Source organism: Scleropages formosus, chromosome 8, assembly GCF_900964775.1.
Source record: "Scleropages formosus chromosome 8, fSclFor1.1, whole genome shotgun sequence".
Classification (NCBI taxonomy): domain Eukaryota; kingdom Metazoa; phylum Chordata; class Actinopteri; order Osteoglossiformes; family Osteoglossidae; genus Scleropages; species Scleropages formosus.
This window is the reverse complement of record NC_041813.1, coordinates 14,696,363-14,710,975: the sequence shown is the minus strand read 5'-3', so window position 1 is coordinate 14,710,975 and position 14,613 is coordinate 14,696,363. Positions and strand designations below refer to the sequence as shown.

Genomic DNA, 14,613 nt, shown 5'->3' with positions numbered 1-14,613 from the left:
GCTGTATATTTGGAGAATTTCACATTTTTCTTCACCTGTTAGACAGGTTACAAAAGACTGAAATCTCACATGAAAACACAAATGAGAAAAATGAGATGAGAAAAACAGAAGAAGCATGCAGTGTGATTACTGGCTTTACAACTCCCTCTATCGGATAGTGAAATCATTTCAGTTTTCCATTGACAAGTCTGCACATATGGTGAACACCAACACAGACATCTCCACTGAAGGAGATGTGCAGCCATGGTGGTAGGGGGCAATGGAAAAGACAGACTACAAAAACTGTTTGGAAAAACTGGCATAAACAAGAAAATACAGAACAGCAATGAATATGGAGCCAAAATTGCTATACATGAGATGTTTCTACATGACAGTGTAACTACAGGTATTTACTTGCATAATCAAGGACAAAACATCAGTGTTAAGGAAAGAGTAAAGCCAGCAGTACTGCTGGTGGTGGCAATGTAGTTAATGTTCAAAACAGTAACATACTGTATATGTCTAGGCTATAGGTACCCATCCTTGGAGTGTGTGCGCCTTTTTGTATAGTCTGGAATCTTCATTTGATTTGTGAAACAGATAAAGCACTCTTTTCCCACTTACCAGCTTGCTTGATTTTGGAGTGTCCAGAATCTCTATGGAAAAAACACAAATTAAAAAGGAAATTAACACAAACTGCCACGATTGCTGTTTCAGGATACATCTAACATGACACATTATGTGATAAAATTACACATTCTCATTGTAATGCTTGCTGTTCTTCTAACTGCAAAGCTTTATCTTGCCTCTTTTTTACAGCATTATTGCTTTTTATGCTTCTGAAAACTGTAAAAACACAGTGTTGCTATTACATGTGCTTGTATGGGTCTTTAGCTGAAACTGGAGACTACTATTTAATGGGGCAGTGCAGCAGGTTTGGCCAGGTCCTGCTCTCTGGCAGGTCCCGGCCTGGGTGTGTCCCCTCCCCTTCCAGCCCTACGCCCTGTGTTGCCGGGTTAGGCTTCGGCCCGCCACGACCCCACTTGGGAGCAGCAGCTTCAGCCAATGTGTGTATGTGTGGGGATTTTAGTGTGGACACCTAAGTCTGCAGAGATGAGATTTAACAATCTGTGGCTTAACAAGTACAAAAAACTGTTAACGTATCAACAACCTGTCTTGCTAAAGGTAAGGAAACAGGGTATCTATGGCAACAACATCCCAGTCTCCAATGCACCACAGAGTAAAGGCCAGTTACTGTACACCCGTGGAGGATACACCAGTCCATTTCAGAGTAGCTACACAGACACAGTCACTTACACAGGGACACATTTCACACATTGGGAGGAAACTGAAGCACCCAGAGGAAACTCACACAAGGAGAACATGCAAATGCCACACAGAGTGAGCTGGATTGAAACTCTGAACAGCCCAGGCTCTGTGAGAAAATGGTGCCACAGCTGTTGTTCTTGTTGATGCCCTCGAGTCAAGCCTGATCCATAGCGACCACCAGTGTGGTTTTCGTGGCAAGGGAAGAAGAGAAGGGGGTTGCCAGCGCCATCTTCTGTATGTCGGGGAGGCATACGCAGGGAGAAGCACGGAACCGCCGTGCACCCCGAGCAGGGCTCGAACCCCATACCCGCCAAACAGTGAGGTACCGGTCAAACACACCGCGCCACCACATCCCCCTGGTGCCACAGTGTAAAGTTTTTTCTTTTGTTTTTTCACTACTCAGTTCATTGACCAAAAAGTTTCACCTAAGCTTACAGGTGCTGAAAAACATCACTAAAACAGATAAAACATCAGAAATATATGATCACTCCAAGATCAATTAACATACAACCCCAATTCCAAAAAAGTTGGGACATTATGGAAAATGCTTATAAAAAAAAAAAAGGATCTGTAAACCTACTGAGACTTGTATTCAAACAAAATCAGTATACAGACAAGGTATTTCATGTTTTACCTAATTAGCTGCATTGTTTTTTGAATATATATGTTTATTCTGAAATTTATGACTGCAACACTTTTCAAAAAAGTTGGGACAGGGATAGTTTAGGACTAATAATAATGTGACAAGTTAAAAAAACAAGGTGATGTGAAAAAGGTGAGGCAATCGTGTTACAGAATATAAAATAAATAAAAACGATCATGCATCTGTAATGGAAATAATATGAGTTCGGGAATACTTCGGTAAACCATCATTCAACACCATTCACTGCTGCATCTACAGATGCAAGTTAAGGCTTTACTATGTAAAGCAGAAGCCATACAAAACAATCCTGTTTTGTGTTCTGATGACTCAACATTTCAAATAGTTTTTGGAAAAAACAGCCGTCATGTTCTCTGGACCAAAGAGGAAAAGGACCAGACAAGTGGTAATCAGCATCAGGTTCAAAAGTCAGCACCTGTTATGGTATGGGGGCATGTCAGTGCCCATGGCATGGGTAACTTACACTTTTGTGAGGGCACCATCAATGCAGAAAGATAATGTACAAATATTGGAGCAACGATATGGCAACGAAGGCCCTGTACAATTGCACAGCTGAAGACCTGTATACAGGCAGTCCCTGAGTTACGAACGTCCGACTTACGTACAACCCGTACTTATGAACCACCCCCTTACTGACCAGAAGTTGATTTTTGTCACCTTTAAGTAACAATCAAATGAAAACTTCATAATTAAGCCGATTATATTAAAAATTAGAGTTACTGTATCTATAATGATTCATAATAATAAACGGGTGCTACTTTGCAAAGCGCATCAAGACACTGCGCGTCTACAGCAGTCTGTCGGCTCGTAAGGGGGGGTACGTGAGCCCGAGGTAGGACAGACTTCCTTCATTTCCCGTTCACAGTGTCTTGTGTTACTGTATTTGACTTTAATTCTCTTGTTTTTACCCTCCTAACCATGGCACCAAAATGTAAATGTGATGCAAGTGATGGTGATGCACCCAAGAAAAGGGAAATGATCACAACAAACTAAAGAGGAAAAAATAAAGCGAAAGGTGAAACACCAACAAATAATGGAAAAGTAAACATTAAGTTAATGTTAACTAATGTTTTGCTCTCTCTCTGTCTGTCTGTGTGTGTGTGTGTGTGTGTGTGTGTGAGTACTCAGCTACAAAAAATACTTCTTCCCAGTTGCCTAATCTCACTCCAGACCACAATTTTGGATCCGCACCTCTGTTCAGTTTGCAGACTGACCAACCGAGCATTTGCCCGTCCCAGACCACAAGAACACATCTAATCCTTTAATTCTGATTAAACTATCCTGAATTTGGGTCCAGCCTCCTCCATATCCTCTGTCCATCATGACAGTAGTAACGTGTCTGTGAAGATTCTCAATCATCCAGGTCATGGTACATCTAAAAAACGAAGCTAAAACAAAGGCAACTGGACTTGCATGAGTTTTCTTGAAAACGTTTCACCACTCATCCAAGTTGCTTCTTCAGTTCTAAAAGACTGGTGAGGAGTTTTGGTTTTAAACTTGGAACATCTATGGGTGGAGCCCATTTGAGACTCACATGACTGGGGTCTGTTAACGACCCAATAATCACCTGCCAATTAGAGGATTTTACTGAAATTAACCTGGGTGGTGGTGTCCTGTTTTTCTACAATTAGCAGTACTTAACAACCCATTAATGGCCAGAACCACCAGACCCAAGGTGTAAATGGGTGGGAAGCTTTTGGGGACAGATGTTAAAACTGTATTATATATGGTTGATAAATTGTGTCTCAGTCCACCTCCCCTGTTCAGAGAGGGGTTTTCCAATTTTACATACATGACTCCCTTCACTCCTCTTTCAAGCCATCTGTCTTCTCTGGCTAAAATGTGTATGTTGTTATCCTCAAAAGAATGTCCTTTGGCCTTCAGGTGTAGGTGGACTGCTGAGTCCTGACCTGAAGAACTAGCTCTCCTGTGTTAAGCCATGCGTTTATGAAGGGGTTGTTTTGTTTCGCCAATATACAGGTCTGTACATTCCTCAGTGCACTGAACTGCATAAACTACATTGCACTGATTTTGCCTAGATGTTTTGTCTTTGGGGTGAACAAGTTTCTGTCTCAGAGTGTTGCTGGGCTTGAAGTGCACAGGGATATGGTGTTTGTGGAAAATCCTTCTGAGTTTTTCCTGATATTCCAGCCACATAAGGGATGACGATGTTCTTTCGTTTGTTGTTCTCCTCCTCTCTGTCTGTTCTGGGTTTCCTTCTAGTACTTTTGACGAAGGCCCAAGTGGCAACTGAAGAAGCCACTTGGATAAGTGGTGAAACGTTTTCAAGAAAACGCATGCAAGTCCAGTCGCCTTTGTTTTAGCTTAGTTTTTCAGACAGCAGTAACATTTATCATCTTTTTCTATGTCTCTCTCTATCATAAATACTGTAGTTTTATTATCATCATCATATTATTATTATTATTATTATTATTACTGTATTGTTATATTAAAGATGTTTCCGTGTATCCGTGTTTCTTTAATGTTTCTGATGCACAGAAAGGTACGCTATATACGATATACTAAGACAAGCAGTTGACAAAGTGACGTTAGATACCGACCATACCTAATTGTTCCGACTTATGTCAAAATCTGACTTAAAGAGAGACTGAGGACACAGAACTCATTCGTGATTCGGGAACTGCCTGTAATTGATGAATGGCAGAAAATTCCGCTTGCTAAACTTAATCAGCTGCTGTCTTCAGTGCCCAAACACTTAAGTGTTATTAAAAGACATGGTGATGTTACACAGTGGTAAACACTCTGTCCCAACTTTTTTAGAACGTGCTGCAGATATCAATTTAGATTTACATTTATTCATTTAGCAGATGCTTTTCTCCAAAAAGAAAATACAATTTGTGCATTACATTAGGAGAAAGAGAGACATAGCTGCAGACATGCGATTCTTAAATAAACCTAGTTTGTTTCTTTCCACTTTATGCACTGATTTTCATCGCTCGAGTAGGTGTACAAAACTCAGGACTGACTAATCCTGATCACCTTCCTAGAATTTTTTTTTTGGGAGTAGCGGCTACCTAAAGGCTTATCTGGGCATGATCATAAAGTTATGGTGCATGAACATTTACACCGTACATGAGCTTGAGGGATTATGGGCAAAATGAGTTTTCAGTCCCCTGTTGAATGTAGACAGAGTTTCAGCAGTTCTGAGTGAGAGGGGGAGGTCATTTCACCACAACGGAACCAGAACTGAGAATCTCCACGCCAATTTCAGAATAAACATAAATCTTCAAAAAACAATGCAGCTGATTAGTTAAAACATGAAAATTACCTTTTCTTTATATCATTTTTGTTTGAATACAAGTCAAAGTAAATTTACAAATCACTCCTTTTTGTTTTTATTAGCATTTTCCATACTGTCCCAGCTTTTTTGGAATTGGGGTTATATTTGAACATGTTTTTAAAGTTTTATGACTGGTTAACTATATTTATAATAATATATTTGCTGCTGTCACATTCCTGTATAATATAACAGTGCTAAATGGGACTGCTATAATTTATTTGGTTGAAACATTCTTCAAAATTAAGAGATATGCGTTAACAGCCAAATTATCTGTGGACACAGCCATCCAGTACGTGCCAGCTTGTACCAGGTAACAGATGTGCAGTGCCCACTCAGCACCTACGGGTGGCCTTGCCTTGCCTCATTGTCTCCTTCCCTCATTCCCTGGGTCCAGCTTTACCTCGCTTGGGCACCTTGGAGGCAGCTGGCTCTGGAGTCTCAGGGGACGTGGTGTCTGCTCCATCATCAACCAACTGAATCTGAGTGTAGAGCAAGAGAAATACAGAGCACACAGTAGGTGAGAAATGCCAAGTTTAGGCCTCAGATCACAGTGAGTGAGCAAACCTGGATTTCAACACAGACTGACTGAGAAGACCTTGTCACCATGTACCAGCTACATGCAACATTTCCACCTCCTCCTAAATTTACATAAAAGTAGAAATAACAATAGGAGCAAATGAAGGAAATTGATATTTACATGATTTTTTATTTTTCATGATCTTTACACTCACATTACAATGATCCCTATTATTATCTACATTTTATTTTCAAAGTAATTCATATTTAGCTTACATTTATCTACCTACTCCACAAACTTTGAGAGCATTTTCTATATTAAAAAAAAATTACCAATTCTATATGGAGTTTCTCATGTAATACTAAACAGCGGTATTAAGCTAATTGACTGTACTTCACAAATATGTCTGCATCTATAGCTCTGTGTTGCTGAAATGCCCCTTTGTTTTCTCAGCAGTACGGGCAGTCCCCGAGTTACAAACATCCGACTTCCGTACAACCCATACTTACGAACTACCCCCTTACTGACCAAAAGTTGATTTTTGTCACCCTTAAGTAACAATCAAATCAAAACTTCATAATTAAGCCTATCATATTAAAAATCAGTTACTGTATATATAACGGTTTATAATAATAAACAGGTGCTACTTTGCGAAGCGCATCAAGACACTGCACATCTACAGCGGTTTGTCAGTTCGCGGGTGGGACAGTGGTGTCTCATGTTGCTGTATTTGGCTTTAATTTTTTATTTTTTACCCTCTGAATCATAGCACCAAAGCGTAAATGTGATGAAAGTGACGGTGATACATCCAAGAAAAAGGAAACGATCACGATTGACATGAAGGAGTAAATAAAGCGAAAGGTGAAACGCTAACGAACAATGGAAAAGTGAACAATAAAGTCTCTCTCGCTCTCTGACAGAGCACTTCTTCTCAGTTGCGGAAACTCAATCCAGACAACCCTCCCCCCCACTACGTGTGCTCTCAAACTTCGCTTGCTCTGCTCTTCAAGTCCTGTCCCTCACTGTTCCCCAGTCCCGTTCCATATCTCTTTGATAACGACCCCTACTGTCACGCCCCCGGGAGCAAGCAGAGTGACAACACCTGCAGCTCACTGACAAGACCAGGTATAAAGGGAGCCCCGTAACCACACAGGGGTGTGGATTCTTGAAAACGCCTCCTTGTGTGGATTTGCAGTCTCAGTGATTTCTCCTTGACCTTAGTTCCCTGCTTCGTTCTCTGATTCCTGACCCTCGCGTGCTCTCTGGACTCCTGAGTTTAGCCTCTCCCTCGTACTGACGTCTAGCCACGAAGACCTTCACCTGTCCCTGACCATTGCTTTTTGTCTAGCCCAACGAACTCTTTTGAAAATAAACACCGACTCACAACTGGGTCCTTTCTCTCATCTCCTGTCTTCTGTCCGCCTGCCTGACAGAAGAATCCGCCTTTACGATATGGACCCAGCAGAATTAGAATGCCTGCAAAAGGTGGTGTCCGCACAGGGAGTCCTGCTCGGTTCGCACGACCAGACCCTGTTGCGGATATTAGAGATGCTCAAAAACCTGGTGTCAGCATCTCCAGATCCTGAAGCCACCACGGAGAGTACGCCGGGCACCATGTAAGTGCCTGCGGCTGCCTCCGCCGCCTCCCCCGCATCATCGGAAGTCGCACCGTTCCTGCCAGCGACGGACCCCCAACTGGCCAGGCCCGAAAGGTATGACGGGATGCCTGAAAAATGCCGGGGGTTAATCCTACAGTGCGAGCTTGTGTTCGCAAGCCAGCCCCACGTTTATCAATCAGATGCCAGCAGAATAACTTATCTGATTTCTCTGCTAACTGGACCCATGCTAGACTGGGCAACGGCCATATGGCACAAGAGGGAGCCCACCAGCTACAAGCGCTTCCTTAAGCAGCTTCATGAGGTGTTTGACCACCCGCTGTTGGCACATTCGGCCAGCGATCGCCTGATGTTGATCAAGCAGGGGAATCGGACCGTGGCAGCCTACTCCCTGGAGTTTTGAACCCTGGCTGGAACCAGGCTGCCCCCTTGGCTTCCTTCCACTGCGGGCTGCACCCTCAGATCTGAGCTGAATTGGCGTACTGACGGGAGGACTGGACCCTGGATCGCTTTAGTGAAAACCCGATCATCATGGATAACCTTGCACGAGATCATCTACCCTGTCCCTGGCTGCCCCCAACTGGAGATGCCGATGCTTTCTGAGGCCCCGGAGCCAATGCAGCTGGAACAGGGGCACTTCTCTCCCAAAGAGAGACAGCGGTGGCTCTGGGGCCAGTTGTCTCTGTATTATGGTGGCTCGGGGGCACTTCCGAGTAGACTGCCCCGTGAAACCACCCACCAGCAAACCCCGCTACGGAGCAGAGGTGAGTGCCATCCGCCGCACTAAGACACAGCTAACGGTACCACTAGAGGCGTCCTGGGGGGGTCTCCCAAGTTCAGACTCGCGCATTGATTGATTCAGGGGCCACCAGCTGTTTTATGGATGCGACCTTTGCCGAGCACCACAACATCCCGGTACACGACTGTGAAGTCTCACTCCAGATCAGTGCCCTGGATGGGCAGACGCTGGGTATGGGGGTGGTGGAGAAACAGGCGGTGCCATTGCAAGTCCAGGTTGGGCTGTGTCACAGTGAGGACCTTGCGTTTTTTCTTATTCGACCCCCTGATACGCTGGTGATATTGGGGTTCACATGGCTGACTAAACATGACCCAGTCTTCTCCTGCAGCGAGGGGGACTTAATGGCATGGGGACCGAAGTGCACCAGCACTTGTTTCACCCTACCCTGCCGAGCCACCGCTGTGGAGAGCCTGGACGCGACAGAGGCCTTTGTCGTTCCCGTAGAATATCAGGACTTAGCCGAGGTATTCAGTAAGAGCAAGGCGGCTGACCTGCCACCACACAGTCTATGGGACTCTGCTACTGATCTATTGCCGGATGCATCTCCATCTCGGGGTCGAATATATCCCTTGTCACTACCCAAACAACAGGCACTTCACGAATACGTCAAAGAGGCCTTAGCCTCCGGGATCATTCGGTCGTCCACCTCCCCAGCGGCCGCCGAGTGCTTTTTTGCAGTCAAGAAAGATGGAGGGCTATGTCCTTGTATTGAATATCGTGGGCTAAATGTGGTCATGGTAAAATACCCACATCCCTTGCCACTCATCACCACGGGGCCCGAGTGCTTACTAAGCTGGACCTGTGCAGCGCCTACAACCTCATCCGAATTAGGGAAGGGGATGAGTGGAAGACTGCATTTAGCACTTCATTAAGGCACTATGAGTACCTTGTCATGCCATTCGGCCTGGCCAATGCACCATCCGTGTTTCAGACTTTCGTAAATCACATATTGGGAGACCTGGGGAACAAGGGAGTCCTTGGGTACCTAGATGACAAACTCATCTATTTGCGTACAATGGATCAGCACGTTTGTCTGGTGCGGCAAGTTTTGCGGAGACTCTTGGAGAACCGTTTATATGTCAAAGGGGAGAAATGTTCATTCCACAGAAACAGGTCTCCTTTCTTGGGTTCATTCTGAGTGCTAACAGTGTGCCTATGGACCCAAAAAAGGTCCAGGCAGTGCTAGAATGGCCCTGGCCCACATCTGTCAAGTCCCTGCAGAGGTTTTTGGGATTTGCTAATTTTTATTGCAGATTCATAAGGGGTTTCAGCTTGGTGGCAGCTCCGCTTACTGCCCTCTTGCGGGGTGAGGGGAAGAAGCTCGAGTGGACCCGGGAGGCACAAACAGCATTTCAGACACTCAAGGAAAAGTTCACCACAGCACCGATCCTGCGACACCCCGATCCCTCGTTTGTAGTGGAGATGGACGCCTCGGAGGTCGGGGTCGGCGACTTTCCCAGACACAGGGTACTCCCCCAAAACTCCACTCCTGTGCGTACTTTTCGTGGAAGCTGTCTCCGGCTGAGCGAAATGATGACCCTGGAAACCGGGAACTCTTAGCCATCAAACTGGCATTGGAAGAATGGCGACATTGGCTCGAGGGAGCTGCACACCCTTTTCTGGTTCTGACAGGCCACCGGAATCTTGAGTACCTGCAGAAGGCGCAGCGTCTGAACCCTTGGCAGGCGCACTGGGCCTTGTTTTTCACCAGATTTAGATTCACCGTGACCTACCGGCCAGGGTCAAAGAACACCAAAGCAGACGCCCTGTTGTGATTGCATGGCAGAGACCCTGACACGGCAGGGCCTGCACCGATCTTATCGGAACAATGGGTATTGGCTCCAGTCAGATGGCACTTCCAACAGGAGCTCCAGGTGGCACAAGAAGAGGATCCCAGACCCCCAAACAAACCGGAAGGTAAGGAACATGAGCCAGTCAGTCTCCGACTCTCTCTCCTATAGTAGGCTCACAACTCCCCAGTGGCAGGACACTTGGGCCACCGATGGACCCTTTCCCTCCTCCAAGGATGTTATTGGTAGCCACCCAGCCAGGAAGATGTGCAAGAATACGTAGAGGCCTGTGAAACGTGTGACCAGGCCTGGACCACCACTCAGAAGCCCGCAGGCCTGCTTGAGCCTCTCCCCATCCCAGCTCGACCCTGGTCGCATGTGGCAATAGATTTCTTGGTGGACCTCCCCTCATCCCAAGGTAACACCGTCATTCTCACTGTCCTTGACTGGTTCTCAAAGTCCTGTCGATTGATACCCTTGCTGCAACTCCCATCTGCTTCGGAAACCACAGAGGCCATGTTTCACCATGTCTTTCGTCTTTATGGCCTTCTGGAGGACATTGTGTCTGATAGAGGTTAACAATTCACCTCACCACAGATCTAGAAGGCCTTTTGATGGAAACTGGGGGTCGTGAAAAGCCTAACATCTGGGTATCATCCGCAGGCCAACAGACAGGTGGAGAGACTCCGCCAGGACCTAGGATGGTTCTTAGGGTATTATTGCAGCCAGAAACAACATCAATAGGCCCGATATCTACCCTGGGCTGAATACACCCACAATTCCCTGTCCCATTCCTCCACCAGACTCACCCCATTTCAGTGTGTTCTAGGGTATCAGCCTCCCGTGTTCCCTTGGCATCCAGAATGCACCGAGATCCCTGCAGTTAACGACTAGTACCGAAACAGTGAGGAAACCTGAAGATTGGTCACAGACCGGCTACGCCGAAGCGCACACCAGGGCAAGCACCAGGCAGATCGTCACTGTCATCCCGTCTCCTTTCGTCCAAGCCAGTGGGTCTGACTATCCACCAGGGACCTAAAAATATGTCTACCGTCCCGGAAACTCAGCCCCTGCTATATAGGCCACTACCAGATCATCCGTCAGATCACTCCAGTCACATACCGCTTGCGTCTGCCCCCAACTCTCCAGATCCATCCATCCTTCCATGTCTCCCTTCTTAAGCCGTATAAAGTATCACACCTCCAGATTCCATGAGATGCGGGGCCGCCCCCGCCGGTACAGGTTGATGGAACCCCTGCGTATCAAGTTAGAGAGCTCCTAGACTCCCGACAGCACCACAGCCATCTGCAGTATTTGGTTGACTGGGAGGGGTACGGCCCAGAGCAGGGCAGCTGGGTTCCGACAAAGGATATCCTAGACCCAGATTTAATCTCCTCTTTTCACAGAGACCACCCGGACAGCCCGGTGCCCCGGCGGTGTCCGCCTTGGCCTCAGTGGGCAGCAGGAGCCACCTGTAGCCCCTGGGAACAAGCAGAGTGACAACACCTGCGGCTTACTGACAAGACCAGATATAAAGGGAGCCCCATAACTGCATAGGGGGGAGGATTCTTGCAAACGCCTCCTTCTGTGGATTTGCAGTCTCAGCGTTTTCTCCTTGACCTTAGTTCCCTGCTTCGTTCTCTGACTCCTGGTTCCTGACCCTCACGTGCTCTCTGCACTCCCGAGTTTAGCCTCTCTCTCGTCTTGACGTCTGCACCACAAAGACGTTCACCTGTCCCCGACCGTCGCTTTTTGTCTAGCCCAACAAACTCTTTCAAAAACAAACACTGACCTGCAATTAGGTCCTTTCTCTCACCTCCTGTGTCCTGTCTGCCTGTCTGACACCTGCCTTGTCCCTTGACTACGATTTTGGATCTTCGCCTCTGTCAAGTCTGCCGATGGACCGACCATTCACCCGTCCCCGGCCAAAAGAACATGTCTAGTCCTTTGATTCTGAATAAACAATCCTGCACTTGGGTCCAGCCTCCTCCATGTCCTCTGTTCATCACGACAGTAGTAACATTTATTCTTATCCCTTTCTATGTCTCTGTCTATTATAAATACTGTAGTTACATTTATTATTATTACTATTATTATTACATTGCATTATTATTATTATATTTTATTATTATTATTATTAGGGACAGCTGGAAGCATAGTGGCTAGAGCTACTGCTTTTGGATCCAAAGGTCACAGGCTCGAGCCCCACCTCCGGTTGTAGTACCCTTGAGCAAGGTACTTACCCTAATCTGCTCCAGTAAAATTAACCAGCTGCACAAATGGGTAAATAATTGTATGCTTGTAACAACTGTAACCTTAACATTGTACGTCACTTTAGAGAAAAGCATCAGCTAAATGAATAAATGTAATGTAAATGTTAATTATTATTACTGTATTGTTATGCTAAAGACGTTTTAGTGTATCCGAAGCATTTCTATAATTTTTTTTATGCATAGAAAGGTACACAATACACAATATACTAAGACAAACATTTCACAAACTAACGTTAGATACCCACCATACTTAATTGTTCCAACTTACATCAAAATCCAACTTAAAGACAGACTAAGAACACAGAACTCATTGGTAAGGATTGATCCAGGCATGATCTTAAAGTTACAGTGCATGAACATTTATACCTTACATGACCTTAAGAGATCATGGGCGAAGTAAATCTGGAAGAGGTGAGTTAAGACCCTTTTTAAATGCGGACAAAGATTCAGCAGTTCTGAGTGAGAGGGGGAGGTCGTTCCACCACAACGGAGGTGGAACCGAGAACCTCTGCGCTTTACCTTTCGTGTGTGGGACCACCAAGCGGGCAGATGTGGAAGAGCGTAGCAGTCTGGTTGGGGTGTAGCGGTTGATCAAGTCTTATAGATACCTGGGAGCAGTTCTACTGATGCATTTGTAGACCATAACCAGGGTCTTAAATTTGATCCAGGTAGCTATAGGAAACCAGTGCAGAGAAACAAGTACAAGACTTGCATGGGAATGCTTTGGCAAATCAAACACAACTCGGGCAGTAGGGTTGTGTATCAGCTGTAGAGGTTTGATGGCAATAGAAGGAAGGCCGCCAGACAAGTGAGAGTTGCAGTAGTCCAGACGGGATGTCACCATGGCCTGGACAAGTAGTTGGGCAGAGTCTGTTGCGAGGTAAGGACGGATCCTGCGGATATTATGCAGGATGTATCTGCAGGTCCAGGTTGTGGCTTCAATGTGCTGAGAGAAAGACAGACTTGAGTCAATTGTCACTCCCAGACTCTTAGCTGAGGAGGTAGGCAAAATGAGTGAGTTGTCCAGTTTGATTGAGAGATCATGACAGGAGGACAGGCCAGCTGGAAGGTGAAGAATCTCTGATTTGGAGAAGTTGAGTTGTAGGTGATGATCAGACATCCAAGCAGAGGTGTCTGACAGGCAGGCAGCAATGCGTGCAGAAATGTCTGATGCTCCAGGTGGAAAGGAGAGGAAGAGCAGGGTATCATCAGTGTAGCAGTGGTATTTGTATGCGTGGGAGGTGGAGGTGATGACAGGACTGAGGGAGGAGGTGTAGATCGAGAAGAGCAAAGGACCCAGTACCAAGCCCTGCGGGACACCAGCTGAGAGAGGCAGAGGATTAGAATAAGAGTCCAGTCAGACAACTTGATAGGATCTGTCAAACAGATAGGACTCGAACCATCTTAGTGCCGTTCCTTTGATCTCAAGCTGACTAAGAGAGGAGAGTAGAATCTGGTGGTTGACAGTGACAAATGCTACAGATAGGTCGAGTATGATGAGGACCGAGGAGAGCGCAGCTGCTCTAGCTGACTGGAGAGCATCAGACACTGCCAGAGGTGCTGTCTCCATGGAGTGACCAACTTTGAATCCAGACTGATATCCATCAAGGAGATAGTTCTGGGTGAGGAATTCAGATGGTTCATCACAGGCTGCTTGTTCTAGAGTTTTAGACAGAAATGAGAGGAGGGAGACTGGACTGTAGTTTTGGACTGAGTTAGAATCCAGAGAGGGTTTCTTGACCAGAGGTGAAATGAGAGCAGTTTTGAAGGCAGATGGGAGGCAGCCAGAGGAGAGCAAGGAATTGATGATCTTAGCGATGAAGGCAGAGAGATGCAAGGAGATGGTCTGTAGGAGTGATGATGGGATCAAATCCAGCAAGCAGGTGGTGGCTCTGTGTGATATCAGAAGGTAGGAGATTTCAGATTCTGAGTGGCTTGAATATGGAGAGCATGACTTCGCAGGGAAGTCCAGCACAAACAGGCAGCGTGATGCCAAGAACTTGTCTGTGATTACGTTGACTTTGTCTCTGAAAAACAAAGTCATCAGCACTGAGAGAAGAAAGAGGAGGGGGGAACAGAGGACACAGTAAGGATGAGAAGGTGGCGAAGAGTCTGTGTGGTTTTTTTTAGTTGCAGACTGTATTTTATTGTGGAAGAAGGTAGTTTTAGCTAAGGATACAGCAGAGTGAAAAGTAGCTAAGAGTTGTTTGTAGACATTCGGGTCCATGCGAGTCCTGGATTTTCGCCATCATTGCACTACAGTCCAGTTTGGTCCTGTTAGTACATAATGTATTAGTGGGCCATGGGGTGGCACTCGGGCACGCTGGTCTGAAAGATAGTGGACAGAG

The 14,613-nt window shown here is 46.0% G+C and overlaps 1 protein-coding gene across 7 annotated transcripts in view; it reads right to left on the bottom strand.

Annotated features, from left to right (window-relative positions):
* dctn1b (dynactin 1b) overlaps positions 1-14,613 on the bottom strand; it is an 88,380-nt gene that overhangs the window by 50,559 nt on the left and 23,208 nt on the right. For all 7 annotated transcript variants that reach the window (XM_018754737.2, XM_018754733.2, XM_018754734.2 and 4 more), the window contains exons 3-4: positions 5,671-5,749; positions 604-635 (exon numbers count right to left, since the gene is read on the bottom strand). In XM_018754737.2, coding sequence (XP_018610253.1) covers positions 604-635; positions 5,671-5,749 — 111 coding nt within the window. The remainder of the gene's footprint in view (positions 1-603; positions 636-5,670; positions 5,750-14,613) is intronic.